A 19,992-nucleotide genomic window follows, 5' to 3' on the forward strand; every position below is an offset into this window, starting at 1 on the left:
CGCACACACACATACCTCCTTTGAGATAGAGAAAAGAGCTAAAGGCACCCCATCCTCCTCTCCTCCTCAAAGTCACCCCTCTCTCCTCTGCTCCAGCCATAACTTGGCATCTCTCACTATTTCTGGGCTGAGACCTCCCAGTCCCCCCACCACCACCACCACATTGCATCTTTTGTGCTACCTCCCACCGCTACCTCCAATACAGACACACACACATGCACCAAAATGAGTTGGTTATGGTTCAAGAGTCCCACCATCGCACATAAAGTTGCTCTTATCATCAACACGAAATAATACAATACGAATAAATGAATACACGCTGGAGTGCAGGGAAACCCTCGCCTCTCGGGATAAAGAGATGAGGAAGGAAATTGAGAAGAACAGAATATATGTTGCAGTGGAAGCCGTGGGGGTTATTTTCTAGACAGGAACTCCCTCTGTGTATTGTTTCCATACAGAAGTATACATATTTGTGTGCTATGACCAATGTACTGATACAATGCTCTATGCTATGCACAGAAAAAAACAAAAAAACACTTCAGTGATTCTTGAAACCTTGGCAAAAACATGTCCCACTTAGAAAAGTGCCAATTCTGTTGGAAATTAATAACATTTTCATGAATAAAAAGAATCAAGGTTATAATCAAGGGGTCCTTTGCACATATGTAAGGTTCTTTTATAGTTTAATTTTTAATTTGTATTAATTAATGATTATTTGCTGGCCCATTGCCTACAAAATCAGTTGTCCTGGGATAGGAGATAATCATTTCAACTTGATTAAAAAAACATAAAGTAATAATTGAATTGAATAATATCTTTACCACATGAAATAGTACATTGTAATATGTTTTAAAAACTACAAACTGAGTTTTTAACAATATTTATTATTATTTTGTGGTTGCTCAAAATGTGTCCCACATATTCGTCACCACCGTCAGATATTTATAAAAAGCAATAGTCAGGCAACTAAAAGGTCAACTACATTCTTGAGGACCCCATTTTCAAACCTTCAGCTCTACTGCATGCTTCAAGATCACTCAAGCTCCCTTAAATTAGCTATTTTCTCTTAAACTTGTTCATATTTTTGGACACTGCTACTGTCGCAACCATAACATGTCAACACCGTCTCTTTTGTATAAAAAATATTAGATTAGATTATGACATAAATGTATACTTTTTAAGAAGAGGTCTGAAGTAGCTAGCAATAGAGGGGAAACAAGATGGCTAATGGGAACAACTCATGCATATCGTGTGAAAGAGTAGGTGTTTGTCACCACCATCAGACGTCACCACCGTCAGGTTTTCGTGGTTATCCTCACGGCTGTGGTTCGGCCTTGAGGCTGCGGCCGAACCACAACCATGAGCCCGTATTTATTGTGATTGTTATTTTTTGGACCCAATAGTTAAATGAAGTTGTTAAGCAAGAAGCCATCTTGTGTGGTATACGTTTTGGAATTGTATGTTGTTATGAGGCCACTGTCACCAGATTAGTGTCACCACCGTCAGTTCTAAAGTCACCACCGTCAGAGGGAGTTTTATTTGTTTTAAATTAATATGCTTACAATATGTTTCTTCAGTGCTGTTGAGTTATAAAAGTAAAAGTCTCTTTTAATACAAATATGTTTGTTAAATAAAAAACATTACTTTTTTTTCTATGTAGGCTTAAAGTAAACGTTGTATGATGTTAGATCTTTTAAAGGAGTACACGTGAAACAGTATAAAAAATGAACAAAAGTTAATATTCAACATTTAACAGCATATCTGTGTACTACAAATGTCAGATAATGATTTAACAAATAAATACATATTAGACCAAATAAATAAAACACAATATGCTTTTTATTGTGTCTGACAGTGTTGACAAAAACAAAGTAATAACTGGAAAAACGTCTATTTTATGAAAAATATACAAAATGAGGAGGTTGCTCCAGTACATTGCTGAACAGCCAGCACTTTTGTCTATAATGATATACCTTCAGATTTTGTAATTTAACTAACTTTTTATTTTCAAAATTAAAACCTGTTTTATCCAAATTCTCAAGAATCAGTGGTTTGAAAGACTGAAAGGAATCTAGAGCCAATTAAGACACCAGTTAGATTAAATATCCTGTTTATGTGAAATGTAAAATCCATGTCAACTCAATAAAACTTCATTTGCTTGCTTAGCCTTATCATTAAGCAATAATGAGAAATGTACGGAAGTATATTGCGTTCAAAACATTTAAATAAATTAGACATTTATTAGACCTTATCTCGTAATTATGAGAGTTACTATCTCATAATTACGAGATAAGATCTCGTAATATCGAGAAAATATGTCCTAATTATGAAATCAGGATTACTTCTGAGCTCAGGCTTTTATTTTGAAATTGTGTGTTTACTTCCGATTCCTTCTCACTGCACTCCGCTCATCCCTGTTTCTGCATCAGAATGCTGTAACATCTTAGCACAATGTTTAGTCAGTGTTAAGTGTATTCATCTGGGCCGTGGTAGTGCTGGTAAAGACTTGTTTTAGTAATTAGCCTGTTTGCTGGCTAATAAGCTACCTGGCTAGCCTTACTAGCTTGCTCTGTATTTTATTGTTGCTGTGAATATTTCATCCACAGAGAAAAGTAAAAGGCTTAAACCAATCTGATGACTCTGTGCTCTTTTCACAGGCAAACAAGAGACAGCCCAGAGCCCCCGCTGTAAAACACCAGACTCAAGCGAACGGCAATACACTATCAATCAATCAATCAATCAATCAATAAATCAATCAATCAATCAACACATTTATTAAAATACCACGTGTGTTTAACCCTTGTACTAATTATGCAAATATGTGCATAAATTAGCATTTTTCATCTAGTAATGATTACTACAGCATTACATCCGTCTACAGTAATTACAGCTTGTGTTTTCTAATTATAATAGAGCCATCGTGGTAGTGTTAAATGTGGTGTCTAATTACAGCATAATTTTGTAGTGAGGGTAGAATAACGTCTAGCATATTTTTGATCTGGTATGGCATTGTATTTGATTTCTTATTATACTAATATCTTGTTAAATTGTGTCTAATTGTGTATTAGTTGGTTTTTAATAAGATTATGTTTATATGGGGATGCCTAGAGGGTATAACTGTGTTGGTTTACTGTCTAATGAAGACCACATTATTTCAGTTTTGGTCTCGTGTGATAAAAGGTATGGCTTATTATGGCTTTTTACTGTAACATAAAGTGCTGCCAGTTAGGTGTGGTTATCAATTGTATTTAATCTGCTTATATTTTCTTATTATGGAAGTGTTCCTGCAAGAAGAGAGGGACGTCTCGCAGGTCAAACTTGGCTTTCCATCAGAAAAATTCTAACGACTTCAGATGCCTGCACAGTGTTGACATACTAATATTAATGCCAGCCACATTAAGCAACATTAATATATCCCAGTGTCTCATACCAAGCGGATTCAAAGCAATCTGCTTTGCCCACTGTCTTAGCCTAGGTTTGCGCGATTCAAAACTTTTCTCATAATTGGGATCTCTTAATTACAAGATCTTTTCTCATAATTATGAAATCTTTTCTCGTAATTATGAGATAGGAACTCATAATTATGAGATAAGGTGTCTATTTTTTATTATTGTGAATGCAATGCGCTGCCATAATACGCTTTTGTTGAAAAGTCTTTGTAATGAACATTTTATTGTCAGTTCCTTGCCTTTATGCTGCCTTCAGTTACCGCATGGAATATTGCCTACTCTTTGTTTAATGAACATGAATAAACAGGACAGTCGGACTCATAGACTAATGTCTCAATTTAAACATTTTGACTTTTTTTGTTTTTTGGTCATTTGGACAGTGGCTACTCTTCTATGACAGTAGGACTACCATTGGCTGGCTTTTCCTGTTCCACCCCTGTATGTGGACACATAGATCTCTGGGTCCAATCAAATACGTTGGCATTCGGGTGACATTCTTATGTAGTCCAGACATTCATAGGATTTACAATCCAAATGAACATAGACGGGTGACACTACCGTGTTGGCATTTTTTTATTAATTGGCATCGTTTTGACGAGTGAGACACACTTTTCTGATCATGATCGGGCATTTTACGAGGTACAATTGAAGGCAGCATAAGAGTCCTGCCGTGACGTCATATGTGGAACATTTGAGTCAGTCAGCTGAGGGAGGAGGAACTCCGACAACAGAAAGTCAACCAGGAAACCGAAGCTGCTGAACTGACCCACCGCCCTGGTGTGACGGCCAAACGGCGGTATTAACGATAGGAATCACAGTATAACAGTACAGGATTAGCCTTTGGTATTTAAGGTGATACAAAGCAGCGACATGGCTTCCCTTTTCAAGAAGAAGACTGTGGATGGTAAGTTTGCTCTGTGTGAAAAGCTAGCTAACTTGTTTGTAGCCCCGGCTGTACAGACTTCTGTGTTGTTCCCATCCTACATTAGCTATCCCCAGGTAACGCTAACTTGTGTAACCTGTTCTAGGTCTAGTTGAGTCACCAGTCACACTGCTGACTGAAGTCTGAAACCAGCGTTTAAGCGCCGCAGAACTTAATGTAGTTTAGGTTTAGGTGGACATGCTATTTGTAACATAAATGACTAGGTTCATGTCACAGTGTAACTGGGAAAAACAATATGTGGTGTTACTAGCTAGTTCGTTTAGGTTAGTTTCAACTTATTGATCTAATCGTTAGCTAGCTATCTGTTAACGTTTGGTCCATATAGGAAGAAGGTGTCTGTATTGCTAACGTTACACAAGAGCTAAGGTTAGGGTTAAGTCATTGTTTTCCAAGTCAAAACCGGGAAACATAAACCCCAGTTATCATAAAATGTGTGTCAAAACGTTGTATATGTAATGTCAAATAGATATTAGCAGATATTACATTTGTTTTAACCTTTTTATATTCTATTATTGGTATTTATTTTTTCAAAATAATCCCATGGCTACTCCACCTCAGTTCCATCTCTCACATTGTTTGTCTCGAGAAGCTTACGTAGCCTACATTACTGTCCATTTGAGTTTGACACAGACTCTAAGTAACCGCCTTGCTGTGCTGGGATAAAATAGCTACAATTGTATCACAAACTGCGAGATACAGTTCTCTAATGTCAAGGAAAGGCTGTTTTAAATATGATATTCTAATGATGCTGTCTTCCTAGTTGGATGTGGTCATTTTAAACTGTAATATACAGTGATGTCAACATTGTCAAAAGCCTTTCAATCTAAATAGTTCAAGATTTGTCTCCAGGCTAGGTAATTATCCTTACAAGGTCAAAATGGGAAACCAGCCTCTCTTTTATCAAATTTAATGAATCAATTATTCTATTTCAAATACTGATTATTTTGACTCCGAGGCCTGGATTTCCAAATGGAAAGCAGATTAAAGTTCAACTCCTGTGTACCCCAAACATACTTGTGTGGAGAATTCCATAAAAATATCAAAGAATATTACTTGCATGTTTAAAAATAGGCTCTTTTGGTTAAGGCAAATCTTTTCACAGCTCCACCTACCTACTCCTCCCATCATTGTCATTCCAGTTTCACCCATACCGAGCGTCTTTATACTGTACTTACTGTGCCGTCTTACCTCTACTCCACGCCAATCGGTTGACAGGGCTTCCCAGCTGTGACATTTTGCAGTCTTCATCCCATATTCTTGAATTGCTCTCATCTCTTGCTCTCTGTCCAGAGTTTTTCCGTTGTTACCCTGGGTAGGGTGGCTGTAGTGGTTTCTGAATATTTAGCGAATGGGGGGGGGGTTAGATCACACATATTTGTAGGACGATATCCCTCCCACTTTGAGACGTTGGCGGCACGTCACCTTATACGTATACATGCGCCATTTCCACAAGTGGTCCAATGCACTGACGTGTCTTGACCAAGTTCATGATTGCTGAACTTTTTAGAAAGAATGAGCATTTTTAGCCAGTGGTTCACATTTTCCTCTTTTATATCATAAAGCAACTTATGAATATGGAGCTAAATCAATTGTTGTATTGAAATGTATTGTTCAGTTCTTTAGTTTTTTTTTTTTTAACTAATATGTCTAAACTCCCCATGTCTTCCCAGAGAACCTTTTTATTGTTTTTGTAATTCTGTGCTCATCTAGTGACATCCTATTCGTCCTGGAAGAGGGATTCATCCCTTTTTTTTGCTCTTTTTAAGGTTTCTTACTTTATTTTGGGAGTTTATTTATCCTGAATCTTTACTTTATTTAATGCTTGTAGATTCATCGTGGATTTAAAATGTCTAACAATATATTGTATGTGTATTGAGCTGTATATTGCAGCATTCAAAAACACCACTGTGACGCTTTCAGTTAACACGTTATTGTAGACTTGGCACTCACTACAGAAAACTACAGTTTACAAATTACAGCTTTATAACCTAAACCAGATTCAGTCTAAATTCTGGTGCAGCTCAGTTTGTTTTCTTCCTGAAGGTGTGTATGTGTGACAGCGTTCCCTGGGCTTGTCCCTCACTCAGCATGGATGAGAATGTATGACTTCAGTGTCATACATTATCTCACATGATGCCACTTTGTGTGGGTGGTTTAGAGCCGACTCAATATTGGTGTGAGCTGTCCAAGCAATTCCAAACTTGGCAGTGTCAGTATGCATTCTCAACGTGCTGCTTGTTACCCCGAGGTATTTTAGCGTGCATGTGGGCGCATACTCAAACATGCTTACCATTAAGCTGCTAAAGAGATGCTTTAAATTTCCTGTCGTTGCAGCAGACCCAGACCCTTCCTTTTCTAACTGCATTGCACAAAAACACAGTGTAGTCCAAATTAAAAATATAATCATTTTAACAGATTTTTCAGTCTTTGTTTTTTCACCTATACTGCACTGAGAATAAAAATGATGAAATGGTAGAGGGCGGTCCATAATTAAACTAAATAGAAGAAGAACAACGATTTTCTGTTCAGCTGCTGACGATGTCGGTCACTAGCGAGTGATGGCAGATATCGAGATTGGAGTTATCTTATTTTTTTTGGGATGGTCACCACAGAGCAGACTTTTGAGTAGCCAAGTGTTTTAGCTTGACTTTCCTGTTGATATACAACTGATGGGAAATCATACATATTTGATAATCGTAAAAGTAATACGTGTAATCACATGAATTCAGGGATAGTATATTTGCTAATCAATCCTTTCTTTCTTTCTTTCTTTCTGTCTTTCTGTCTTTCTTTCTGTCTCTCTCCAAAGACATAATCAAGGAACAGTCTAAGGACCTGCGTGGCACTCAAAGGCAGATCACCAGGGACAGAGCAGCGCTGGAGAAGCAAGAGAAACAAATGGTGAACACACACACACACACACACATACAAAGTCTGGGGACCCAAAGTATCTCTAAGCAAGGCATTTTCCATAGATTTCTAGATATTGCATCAATGCTTTATTAAGACCCCCACTGCTCTCCCAACACCTAGCTGTCTGGGATTGAGCCTGATTGGCTATTGGGTCTAAATGAATAGACTAGAATGAGCTGGTGTGTGGTGGCTTTGCTTTAGGCAAGTCTCTCTCTCTCTCTAAAGCTTTATTAACAGACACGCATAACGTTTCCCCTCTCTGAGAGATGAAAGAAGCCGGCTGTGTCCTCTCCCCTCTGTTGTATTAAGTAAATATCATACAGGACATAATTACCTCCCTGGGGGGACCAGATTTTTATTTCTCATTAATGCTTTCCGCTAATTAGTCCAGTGTCTTTGTAATCTTTGTTGTACGTTTTGAATAAAAGATAATTTTGCTAAAAAAAAAAAAATGGAAATGACCTATATTAACAGTTTTGCGCAATCATCACTGTTCTTTGCCCCCCCACAGTGCATGCTACAAATGTGAGCGTAAGCACTTAAAAGTACATTTTAAGTCAAGTTGTTCATTTTCCATGTAGTTTTATAAGACTAACACATTTTAGGTAAATTCTAGACCATACATCCAAACAAAACATATCAAGTTGGATTACATTTGGCTTCCTGAAACAAAAATACATAAAAAAAAAAAAGTTTTGTAACAACATACGTAAAAATCCCATGATAGTTGGATTGAAGCTGCTGTTGGCAACACATTCTGTTGTTCAGAACAACTGTGATGGAGGAAGTATTCAGACCTTTTACTTACGTAAAAATACTAAAACCACACTGTAAAAATACTCTGTTACAACAAATCAAAGTCCTGCATTAAAGTAAAAATATGTAAGTATCATCAGGAAAATGTACTTAAAGTATTTCAAGTTAAAGTACTCAATGCAGAAAAATCCTCACATTTTAGAAACTGGAAACGATCAAAACAGTTCTGTCAACCAACTTTGTTTCATGTTTATAATAAAACCTATTTTATAAACTACATGTGTTTTGTGTGCAAAAACCTTACTTGTAAACTAACTAGTAACTAAAGCTGTCAGATGAATGTCGTGGATTTCCCTCTGAAATGAAAAGAAAAGACTCAAGTAAAGTCCAAGTACCTCAACATTTGTAAGTAACTACAGTACTTGAGTAAATGTACTAGGGCTGCCACCTCTTAGTCGACTAATCGGTCGTTTTGGTCTTAGTTGACTAAGATTTCTTTAGTCGATCAGTCATTTTTTATGCTTATTCATGCTTAATTACTTATTTCCAAGAAACTTATGAGCACATTTATGGTAAACACAAGATTTAAAGTGGTGCTTTTGCAGGATTAATTGTGGAGAAACTCAGTTTTACAGATGGTTAATTAACTACATTTATATTGTGCTTTTCTAGTCTTAACCACCTCTCAAAGCGCACAGCTCTGTCAATTAAATCAACTAATCGATTAGTCGACAAAATTGTATAAGTGTTAGTCGACTAAGAATTTCTTTAGTCGAGGACAGCCCTAAAATGTACATTGTTACATTCCACCACTGCTGAACATTCTTTGTCTCTTGTTTAAACTTAAAGATTCCCAGTCTCTGTCAGGCAAAGTCTAACAGCCTCACATTTGTGTGCTGCATTCTTGTGTGTGTGTGTGTGTGTGTGTGTGTGTGTGTGTGTGTGTGTGTGTGTGTGTGTGTGTGTGTGTGTGTGTGTGTGTGTGTGTGTGTGTGTGTGTGTGTGTGTGTGTGTGTGTGTGTGTGTGTGTGTGTGTGTGTGTGTGTGTGTGTGTGTGTGTGTGTGTGTGTGTGTGTGTGTGTGTGTGTGTGTGTGTGTGTGTGTGTGTGTGTGTGTGTGTGTGTGTCTCACTCACACTAAGCTAAGTGGGGAATGTCTATTGCTTCATCAAACATTAATAATTGATTGTTGTTTTCCTGAAGATGCTTTTAGCTCACACAAGAAATGAACAACCCATGCTGGTGCTGTTGTACGTACTGTAGCAGTGCTGAGAGGCCTGGCTAGCTTACTGTAACCTGCAGCTCCACTCATGTCTCTTGGGAGGCTCACAAACACTCATGCCCTCACACAGGATCCCTGTGGGCATCACTGTATTTTCTGATGTTTACCAAGTCTAAAAGCACGTATTTGCTGCCAGTATGAAGAGCTGGTCCAGATGGCTTTATTTACTGTGTCTATATTTGCAAACACATTGGTCTCTCGGGAGCATTGCAGATATATTTCTGTTTGTTTATCAATGCGTAGTGTGCGTATGTATGCACAAGGCTGGGTGTGCGTATTGTACAGTAAAAGGAAATCATTTTGGCACTTTGCAGGTCATAAGATCGGTAGCAGAACAGAGATGTTATTTACATAATACTGATTACACAATATACTCAGCAAAAACCCTCCTGATCTTTCAGTCGTGGAATGTCGCTTAAGATGGCGAAAACAAATAATGGTCCTAAAATGTTCCTTCAAAACTGGCATCGGCTCATTCAGAACACTCCACGGCACAAGCTCCGGCCTTTTGGCTCAGTTGCCGTTGACAAGGATGCTGATTATTCCATCCTGAATCTCTTAAGATCGTAATGTGGCTTTGGACGTGGTTGAGCATGTCGTATTGCTGAAACCGAAGGAATATTGGTGCTGCTCACTGCCACTATAAAGTTCACAAAACATTACTTTGAAGAGAAACAAATCTGTTGTGTATGGTAGCGGCTTTGCTATGGCTAATCTGCAATATGGGCAGCCTTAAACTCTCTATTTTTCTTAATTTATATGCTTATACACAGTAACATTATCTCTAAATATAATGCGTATTGTCACTGTTAGTCAGATGAAATACTTACCCTTTAAACCAGGAGACAGGGCTCTCACTAACGTCAATGGATTGGTTCCAGATATTTACAATATACTTAAATTAGAATTTACTTTTTCTGTCATACAGTACCATGCTGTAATATGGAACATGGACTCCATTCTTACAATTGTACTTTAATATTTTGTGTACAGTGTACTTGCACTAATTTGCAAAAAGTAGCATACTGATGTCGCACATACTGAAATTGACACACTATTCTCTTCTGCCCCCTTCAGGAGGCTGAAATCAAGAAAATGGCTAAGAGTGGCAACAAGGAGGCATGTAAGATTCTGGCCAAGCAGTTGGTCCAGCTGAGGAAGCAGAAGAACCGCACGTACGCCGTCAGCTCTAAGGTTACCTCCATGTCGACGCAGACAAAAGTCATGAACTCTCAAATGAAGATGGCCGGCGCCATGTCTGCAACAGCCAAGGTAAGATCCTGGACCCCGTCCTTCAGGTCAACCGGTCTGAGGGCAGGTTTTAAAATGTTGAAACGGCCATTCAGACACTTGATAGCCATTACATTCAACGTACTGTTTTTGAGACGTTTAGGTGTGTTTCTGTTTAGCATGTGAACTAGTTTCAGTGTTTAGTCATATCAATATTTTAGTGTTGTAATTAAAGCATTAATGTGTGAACCATCACCTTATCGTGGTGGAGAGGTTTGTGTGTCTCTGTGAACCTGAGGGCTGTGTTGTCTGGAGCTTTGTGCTCCTGGTAGGGTCTCCCAAGGCAAAGTGGTCTCAGGTGAGGGGCCAGACAAAGAATGGTTCAAAAACCCGAATGCAAAAGCTAAGCAGAGATGGAGTGACCCTGCCCGGAGGAAGCCCGGGGCCCCCGTCTGGAGCCAGGCCCAGGACGGCGGGCTCGTCGGGCGGCGCCTGGTGGCGGGTTTGCCACGGAGCCCGGCCGGGCACAGCCCGAACAAGCTACGTGGCAACTCCCTCTCCATCCCATGGGCCCACCACCTGTGGGAGGAACCGTTGGGGTCGGGTGCGATGCCACATGGGTGGCAGTGAAGGTCAGGGGCCTCGACGGACCAGACCCGGGCGGCAGACGCTGGCTCTGGGGACGTGGGAACGTCACCTCTCTGTGGGGAAGGAGCCGGAACTGGTGCGGGAGGTGGGGCGCTACCGGTTAGATCTGGTGGGGCTTACCTCTACGCACAGTCTTGGTTCTGGAACCATACTCCTGGATAGGGGTGGACTCTTTTCTTCTCCGGAGTTGCCCAGGGTGTGAGGCGCCGGGCGGGTGTGGGGATACTCACAAGCCCCGGCTGGCGCCCGCTGTGTTGGAGTTTACCCGGTGGACGAGAGGGTCGCCTCCCCACGCCTGCGGGTTGTGGGGGAAAACTCTGACTGTTGTTTGTGCATATGCACCAAACAGGAGTTCGGAGTATTCAGCCTTCTTGGAGACCTTGACTGGAGTCCTGCATGGGGCTCCAGTGGGGGACTCCATTGTTCTGCTGGGGGACTTCAACGCACACGTGGGCAATGATGGAGACACCTGGAGGCGTGATTGGGAGGAACGGCCTCCTGATCTAAACCAGAGTGGGTGTTTGTTGTTGGACTTCTGTGCTAGTCATGGATTGTCTATAACGAACACCATGTTCGAACATAGGGATGCTCATAAGTGTACCTGGTACCAGAGCACCCTAGGCCGAAGGTCAATGATCGATTTCATAATCGTTTCATCTGATCTGAGGCCGTATGTTTTGGACACTCGGGTGAAGAGAGGGGCAGAGCTGTCAACCGATCACCATCTGGTGATGAGTTGGGTCAGAGGGTGGGGAAGACTCTGGACAGACCTGGTAAGCCCAAACGTGTAGTGCGGGTAAATTGGGAACGTCTGGAGGAGGCCCCTGTCCAACAGACTTTCAACTCACACCTCCGGGCGGAGCTTTTCGTGCATCCCTGTGGAGGCTGGGGGCATTGAACCCGAGTGGACAATGTTCAAAGTTTCCATTGCTGAAGCTGCGGCGAGGAGCTGTGGTCTTAGGGTCTTAGGTGCCTCAAGGGGCGGTAACCCACTAACACCGTGGTGGACACCGGTGGTCAGGGAAGCCGTCCGACTGAAGAAGGAGTCTTTCGGGATATGTTATCCCGGAGGACTCGGAGGCAGTTGCAGGGTACCGAAGGGCCCGAAGGGCTGCAGCCTCTGCCGTGAAAGAGGCAAAGCAGCGGGTGTGGGAGAAGTTTGGAGAAGACATGGAGAAGGACTTTCGGTCGGCACCAAAGTGCTTCTGGAAAACTGTTCGCCACCTCAGGAGGGGGAAGCGGGGAACCATCCAAGCTGTGTACAGTAAGGATGGGACACTGTTGACCTCAACTGAGGAGGTAATAGGGCGGTGGAAGGAGCACTTTGAGGAACTCCTGAATCCGACTAATACGCCCTCTATGTTAGAGGCAGAGCTGGAGGATAATGGGGGATTGTCGTCGATTTCCCAGGCGGAAGTCACTGATGTAGTCAAACAACTACACAGTGGCAAAGCCCCGGGATTGATGAGATCCGTCCAGAAATGCTCAAGGCTCTGGGTGTGGAGGGGCTGTCCTGGTTGACACGCCTTTTCAACATTGCGTGGAAGTTTGGGACGGTGCCAAAGGAGTGGCAGACTGGGGTGGTGGTTCCCCTTTAAAAAGGGGGACCAGAGGGTGTGTGCCAATTATAGGGGTATCACACTTCTCAGCCTCCCTGGTAAAGTCTACTCCAAGGTGCTGGAAAGGAGGGTTCGGCCGATAGTCGAACCTCGGGTTGAGGAGGAACAATGCGGATTCCGTCCTGGTCGTGGAACAACGGACCAGCTCTTCACTCTCGCAAGGATCCTGGAGGGAGCCTGGGAGTATGCCCAACCGGTCTACATGTGTTTTGTGGATTTGGAGAAGGCGTATGACCGGGTCCCCGGGAGATACTGTGGGAGGTGCTGCGGGAGTATGGGGTGAGGGGTCTCTTCTCAGGGCCATCCAATCTCTGTACAACCAAAGCGAGAGCTGTGTCCGGGTTCTCGGTAGTAAGTCGGACTCGTTTCAGGTGAGGGTTGGCCTCCGCCAGGGCTGCGCTTTGTCACCAATCCTGTTTGTAGTATTTATGGACAGGATATCGAGGCGTAGTCGGGGTGGGGAGGGTTTGCAGTTTGGTGGGCTGGGGATCTCATCGCTGCTCTTTGCAGATGATGTGGTCCTGATGGCATCATCGGCCTGCGACCTTCAGCACTCACTGGATCGGTTCGCAACCGAGTGTGAAGCGGTTGGGATGAGGATCAGCACCTCTAAATCTGAGGCCATGGTTCTCAGCAGGAAACCGATGGAATGCCTTCTCCAGGTAGGGAATGAGTCCTTACCCCAAGTGAAGGAGTTCAAGTACCTTGGGGTTGTGTTCGCGAGTGAGGGACAATGGAGCGGGAGATTGGTCGGAGAATCGGGCGCAGCGGGTGCGGTATTGCATTCAATCTATCGCACCGTTGGACGAAAAGAGAGCTTAGCCAGAAGGCAAAGCTCTCGATCTACCGGTCAGTTTTCGTTCCTACCCTCACCTATGGTCATGAAGGCTGGGTCATGACCGAAAGAACGAGATCCAGGGTACAAGCGGCTGAAATGGGTTTCCTCAGGAGGGTGGCTGGCGTCTCCCTTAGAGATAGGGTGAGAAGCTCAGTCATCCGTGAGGAGCTCGGAGTAGAGCCGCTGCTCCTTTGCGTCGAAAGGAGCCAGTTGAGGTGGTTCGGGCATCTGGTAAGGATGCCCCTGGGCGCCTCCCCTAGGGAGGTGTTCCAGGCACGTCCAGCTGGGAGGAGGCCTCGGGGAAGACCCAGGACTAGGTGGAGGGATTATATCTCCAACCTGGCCTGGGAACGCCTCGGGATCCCCCAGTCGGAGCTGGTTAATGTTGCTCGGGAAAGGGAAGTTTGGGGTCCCCTGCTGGAACTGCTCCCCCCGCGACCCGACACCGGATAAGCGGACGAAGATGGATGGATGGATGGATGGATGTGGGATGTGTTCACGTCCAAAGCCAAGTCTGCTGGCGTCGTTGCTAATGAAGTGTGAAAGGTGGTAATTGGCCAGGAGCGACGTACTGTACAGAGTCGGACTTTGCAAACATACACAGGTCAGATATAATTAGTTAATCAAGTTAATGGAGTGTGATGAGGTGGGTGTGTGGCCGTTTCATAAAGAAAGAATGTGATAATTGTTTTATGTCAGATGTACACAAAGTTTGTTAATACGCGGAATTTCCTGGGGAAAAAAGTTGCAGCGTCCATTCAAATTATTCAGTGAATAGTGCAGCCCTTTCCTCTCACTCAGCTATGGGTTAGCATGGTTTGAAGCGGTATGTCAACGCCAGTGAAGTGGAGACGGGGATATATCTAATGTGTTGTGTCAGGCTCAGCACGAAAAGTAAGCCACGTTTGTGCTGATCTTTCACAGGAAGGAAGGAGATGCATAATTTAGAATCAGTGTTTTTTAGTACTTCTACCATCCGGACCTGATAATGAATTCAGAGGGAGTCTTCTAAAGCCCTATTTCAACCAAACTAATATTTCCTCCAGGCACACGCTGATTTATAATAGATTCATAAATCATCTTGAATTTGCTCCTTGGGAAACTGCCTTGTCCCTAATACGAAAGGTGATTTACCTTAGGTTCTCTAAATGACGACCACGTGACTCAAACTTAAATTTCAGCTTGATTTAGTTTTCTTCCGCATTTTTTTTTTTTTTTTTTTTTTTTACCACCTGCTTATGAAAAAAAATAAGGCAGTATAAGTCCAGCATAAAGGTTTTGCTTATTTGCTACATTCCTTCACTGCCATTTTTGTTTCTTTTCTCAAGAGCAACTCTTAACACAATTCTGCTTAAAACCTCAGGATGAATTCTCCAATCTTTTATTTTAATCGTGTGTACAGACAATGCAAGCAGTGAATAAAAAAATGGATCCACAGAAGACACTGAAGACAATGCAGGACTTCCAGAAGGAGAACATGAAGATGGGCATGACCGAGGACATGAGTAAGGACTTATAAAACCCATATGCACACACAAAGAGCTGTGGTATTTACAGGCTTCCCAAAACCAGATTGTTAGAATATATGTGCACGGTGTACGGAGTGATGGGCGTTGCAATCCGTGCTTTGACGAGGGAAAGAGAAATGTATGATTGGGACAGTGATATAGAGGGGCTTTTTCCATTTTCAACACCCCATCATCCACACATACATACATTTACTACTTTGATTTTTAGCTATCTCACTCTGAAGTCCAAACTGTGACTGAAAATCAATGTGTTAGATTGAACTGACCCGTCTGTCTTCATCTCCTCCCTCCCTGTCTCACTGTCTGTCCAGTCAATGACACTTTGGATGAGATCTTTGATGGATCTGACGATGAAGAGGAATCGCAGGACATTGTCAACCAGGTTCTGGATGAGATCGGCATTGAGATCTCAGGAAAGGTGAGAGAGAGAGAGAGAGAGACCACTACTGACCTTATATATCCTACACACCTTAACTGTATACTACAGTCTGTTTGAAAACACTTTGCCTAAGGGCAATGGCTTTTTAAATATATATATATATATTTTAATCTAAGTGTTCTCACTATTCAGGTAGAAATGAGAAAATGTGAAAGCACATTTTACACTTGTAAATCATCCCCCCAGCAACATTAACTGAGCAATAAGCGTTCCACATGACTTTTACTCTACTGTTAAAATGTATTCCAGTTGCCACATGGTGGGGCTAGCCTTCAGCTCTTCTAACTCTTATGTACTGTAGTCAGTGGAACTGCCAGGCTGGCCACCTGCTGCATGTCTGGCTCCCCCTGGGGGCTTCATGAGTTATTACCTCTCATAACACAATGTGAAAACCCACAAATTGTTCCATAAACAAGCCCACAGCTGGAGAGAACAAACAGGCAAGAATCATAAAAACCTGCAAAACCTGTTTTTGAATTTAGGAGGGGTAATTATTTCCTGCTCAATCACAATAAAAGACAGAGGAAGGCAGAGCATTCCCTGAATGAGCTCATATTTAGTGCACTTCCTTGGAAAAGAATAAAAGCTTTCTCAGTCAACCCTAAAGCTGAAAAGAAGTTACCAGACTTATAAACTATGGTATTTTGAGAGAAGCTAATGTAAGTAAATAAGCAGCCATATGTGTGTGTTATTGTCATATTCAGTGGAATTATGAGTCAATGTATAATGATTTTACGTATGGCAAATAACAAATACCGAAAAATGGCTTTAGTTTTTCAGCAAGGACAAAGGTAATTGAATTGAGATCCACATCATTTAATTATGCCTTTTGGTAATAAGTGCCAGATTGTCGTAACACTTTTATAAGCCTTAAGATTGTTGCAACACAGAACAAATTCGACTATTAACCAACAAACCTGGGAAGCCCTACTTTAAAGGGAGCAATAAAGTGATTTCTTTTTGTTTTTACTTTGTTTTTCATGCAAATGAAGGATGATTGATGCTGTAAAAAAAAAAAAAAAAAAGAATCCTTGTGTAACTGACCCCCACTTGCATATAGTAATTTAAAGACACATCACAAAGTATTTAGCAGTATGATTGCTATTTGGACTTAATGTACCAGGCGATTGTGTGTGTCTAAAATTTGAATTGAGTTTGCCTGCTAATGGGATTTTTCTGCCCATGTGTTTTTCCAGATGGTGAGCGCTCCAGCTGCAGGAAAGAGCCTCCCCAGCGCCGCCTCATCCAAACAGGCCACCATCTCCGACGACGAGATCGAGCGACAGCTCCGAGCTCTGGGAGTTGACTAATTGTCCTCTCTGTATTAATGTTCACATTATAAACCATGTGCAACATTAATACGACTTGATACGGACTCTTTTAGACACATTGGTTTTTGTTATCGTTGAAATGCTACAGGTGTAACAAATGGTGTGTGCACACACACACACACACACACACACACACACACACACACACACACACACACACACACACACACACACACACACACATACATTAAGACATTCAAAGGCATGCAGGCAGACATGTATATTAACACGCACATACTCACACTTTCTTTGGCAGGTTGCCTTACAGATCATTAGGGGCAGAACGTCTGATCTATTTATGCGAAAATAATATTTATTATGAAACTGGAGTGGCCACAGCCTGAAGGTGGACCAATAATAGATGTTTGACCTTAAGAGCTCTTAACCACCTACGCTGTCGTTCACCACCCATCTCTGTCTTTATAAGGGCTACAGTATATGAGACCATGGGACTGGCTTTTACTCGTCTAATGTTTTGGTAGCTCGGCTTTTACGTGGCTGAAGATGGATTGTCTTTCTCCAGCAAGTTTTAATGAGAAAAAAACATGGTAATTAAAAAGAGTTTAGGGGTTGTCGGTAACCAGATGGAAATCTGTATTTCCTACTCGATTCACTTCCTCTGAGGCCAACTATCCTCTACTCCATGTGGATGTTCTTCATTGTGATGTGGGTCAAATATCCTGTGGTGTCAGAAATGGGACACTTTACCATGCAAGTGACAGGGAGAAAAAGCCTCAACAACTGACCACTGTCTCCACACAAATGGCGACAGTCATCAATTAGTTAATGAGTTATCATGTTTTAAAAATCCTTAGGTACGCTACCATAGTTACTGGAGGTGATGTAACTCAGACAAACATATGCATGTGAAATGTGAGTGACTAGGGTGAGGCCTTTACTTCATCATAATGCATGAGATGGTGAGATGGATTGATCATTTCATTTGCACCTCAGAAGATGTGATGCTGTACAGACTGTGTGAGAAAACGTAATCAAACACAAACTAGGACTAATGTAGGACTGGCATATTGAAGAGATTTGAATCGATTGTTTGATGCTACTGAGTAATCTGTTCTTTTTATGATTCTCGGTTGACCTGATTGTGTATCTTAAATTGGATGTGGGGTTTACAGTGATTGTTGGATGTCACTGGTCCTGCAGTCCCTCCTCTCTTTCAGCTGCTGTGCAGTTACTGTCATATGTTGTTTTAAGCTGCCTCGCTCACAAAAATACACACACACACTACAGCAACAAAATGATGGAAGTGTTTGCTAAAATTACACTGTGATCCAAGAGATGTTTCTCTTCTTCAGAGCTGAAGCTGGCTCTTCTATACAGTCATCAGTAACAGGGATACAGTATATTGTCTTTGTTTTTCTTCCTCTGACCTTTTGTTCCCACATTGATTCCCATTGCCAAAAGAAATTGAAAATGTTTTCATTCTTGCATGCATCTGACATGTACGATACACAATTCATTGACTTTTTGTAAATCATTCTTCCCTCTACCTTTTCAACAGTCTATAGTTAGTGGAAACAAACACATTTCCACACTTTTTAAAAGGTGTATGTATACTCCTCTTTGTTTGGTCATTGTAAAGTGACTCTGTTAAGGGTTTATGGCTTTTGTAATGAATAAAATTTCTTCAGGTACAGGTTGATTAGCCTATGTTATGTTTTTCTCTTTACAGGATTAACTACAAATGATTGAGGCTACATCTCTACAGACTATTTTCAAATTCCATTTTTTAAGTTCTACAGATGTATTTTTATCACCATACCATGTTATTGGCTCCAATTTATTTTAATAGTTCTGCCAAGTTCTTGCAATTTGTTCCAGTTCCATCACGAGCATCAATCTGCAAAGCATCCTAATACGTTTTCATATCATACAGAAATAGAATAGATGCATTCAAATAAATGGGGAAACACCAGCATGGTCACTGCAGAAGCATTAGCTGTGATGTAAAGTGTGTGTGATTTGTACTAAGTAGGTAATTAACCGATGCAGATTGAAAAATAAAAGAACAAAGTTATATTGCCACAAGGTTCTCTTAATACATAAAAAGTAAAGTACCAAGCGTCAATTGTAAATTTAAGAGCTGTATCTTTAACAGCAGTAGCTTTAAAGCATCTGTGAGACCAGCACTAAGAAACTTCTTAGTAGTTTCATCCCATTCGTCATATCGTCCCTATAACTTTCCACCGTAGCGCCTCAGAAATGTGTCGGCAGCCGATGACCCTGCTGCGTTTATTTCCCCTGACAGCGCTCCGGGGAGACAGCTGTACATGAATCACGATGGAAACGGCTTGTTCCTGAATTAAGATGTCTCCCAGCTTTATTTATGAATCCCAAGTGACACACTCATGAATTGTACAATTCATGGTGTACATATAACCTGACTCTCTCTCCTAATGTATGTATTCATAGGGTCATAAGATGACATTAGTAAGAATGAGAGATGGAACGTGTAGCACGACGGGAAAACACAGTTCTCCCTTATTGTCAGAAATGAATTAAACTGATTTACCTTTCATTGCCTGGGAACGGAAAGACAATAGCTCAGTAGAAGTATAGTTTTTTTTTGTACTAACCAGCTATGAATTTGGCACATTTACTGGATATTTTCAATCAAATGGAATGAAGGCATTTCATATCTACGACACATTTATATAGCATATCATTTTCTGCACTGTAAAAACGTGGCAGTACTACTTTCCATCCCTTCAACGCACCAATTAATGGTATCTGATGAACATAAAGTTGACAGGGAAGTTGTGTTTTCTTGTTTCTTCACTTTAATCAGACGTTTCACATCAGTCATCCCAACCAGGTCAGAGTCGTGACTGACTGATGTTCTTCTTTGTATGACACTTTGTCAAGGCAGTGACAGCAAAAGCATAACATCAACAAATATGAAAGATTAAATCGTTTTTACAACAGGGAAACAGCAGACCTCAGATCCATTTTCTGACAAAAATGTCAGGAAGTTTCACATATCCCTGAATTCAAACCA

General features: G+C 41.5%; 1 protein-coding gene across 1 annotated transcript; it reads left to right on the top strand.

Annotated features, from left to right (window-relative positions):
* The first annotated feature begins 4,135 nt into the window (after positions 1–4,135).
* On the top strand, positions 4,136–18,636 carry chmp2ba (charged multivesicular body protein 2Ba). The gene is made up of 6 exons (XM_028590844.1): positions 4,136–4,353; positions 7,202–7,293; positions 10,420–10,614; positions 15,080–15,182; positions 15,518–15,624; positions 16,842–18,636. The coding sequence occupies exons 1-6, from the start codon at positions 4,320–4,322 to the stop codon at positions 16,953–16,955; spliced, it is 645 nt and encodes a 214-aa protein (XP_028446645.1). The 5' UTR covers positions 4,136–4,319; the 3' UTR covers positions 16,956–18,636.
* Positions 18,637–19,992: the final 1,356 nt, after the last annotated feature.

Source organism: Perca flavescens, chromosome 11, assembly GCF_004354835.1.
Source record: "Perca flavescens isolate YP-PL-M2 chromosome 11, PFLA_1.0, whole genome shotgun sequence".
Taxonomy (NCBI): domain Eukaryota; kingdom Metazoa; phylum Chordata; class Actinopteri; order Perciformes; family Percidae; genus Perca; species Perca flavescens.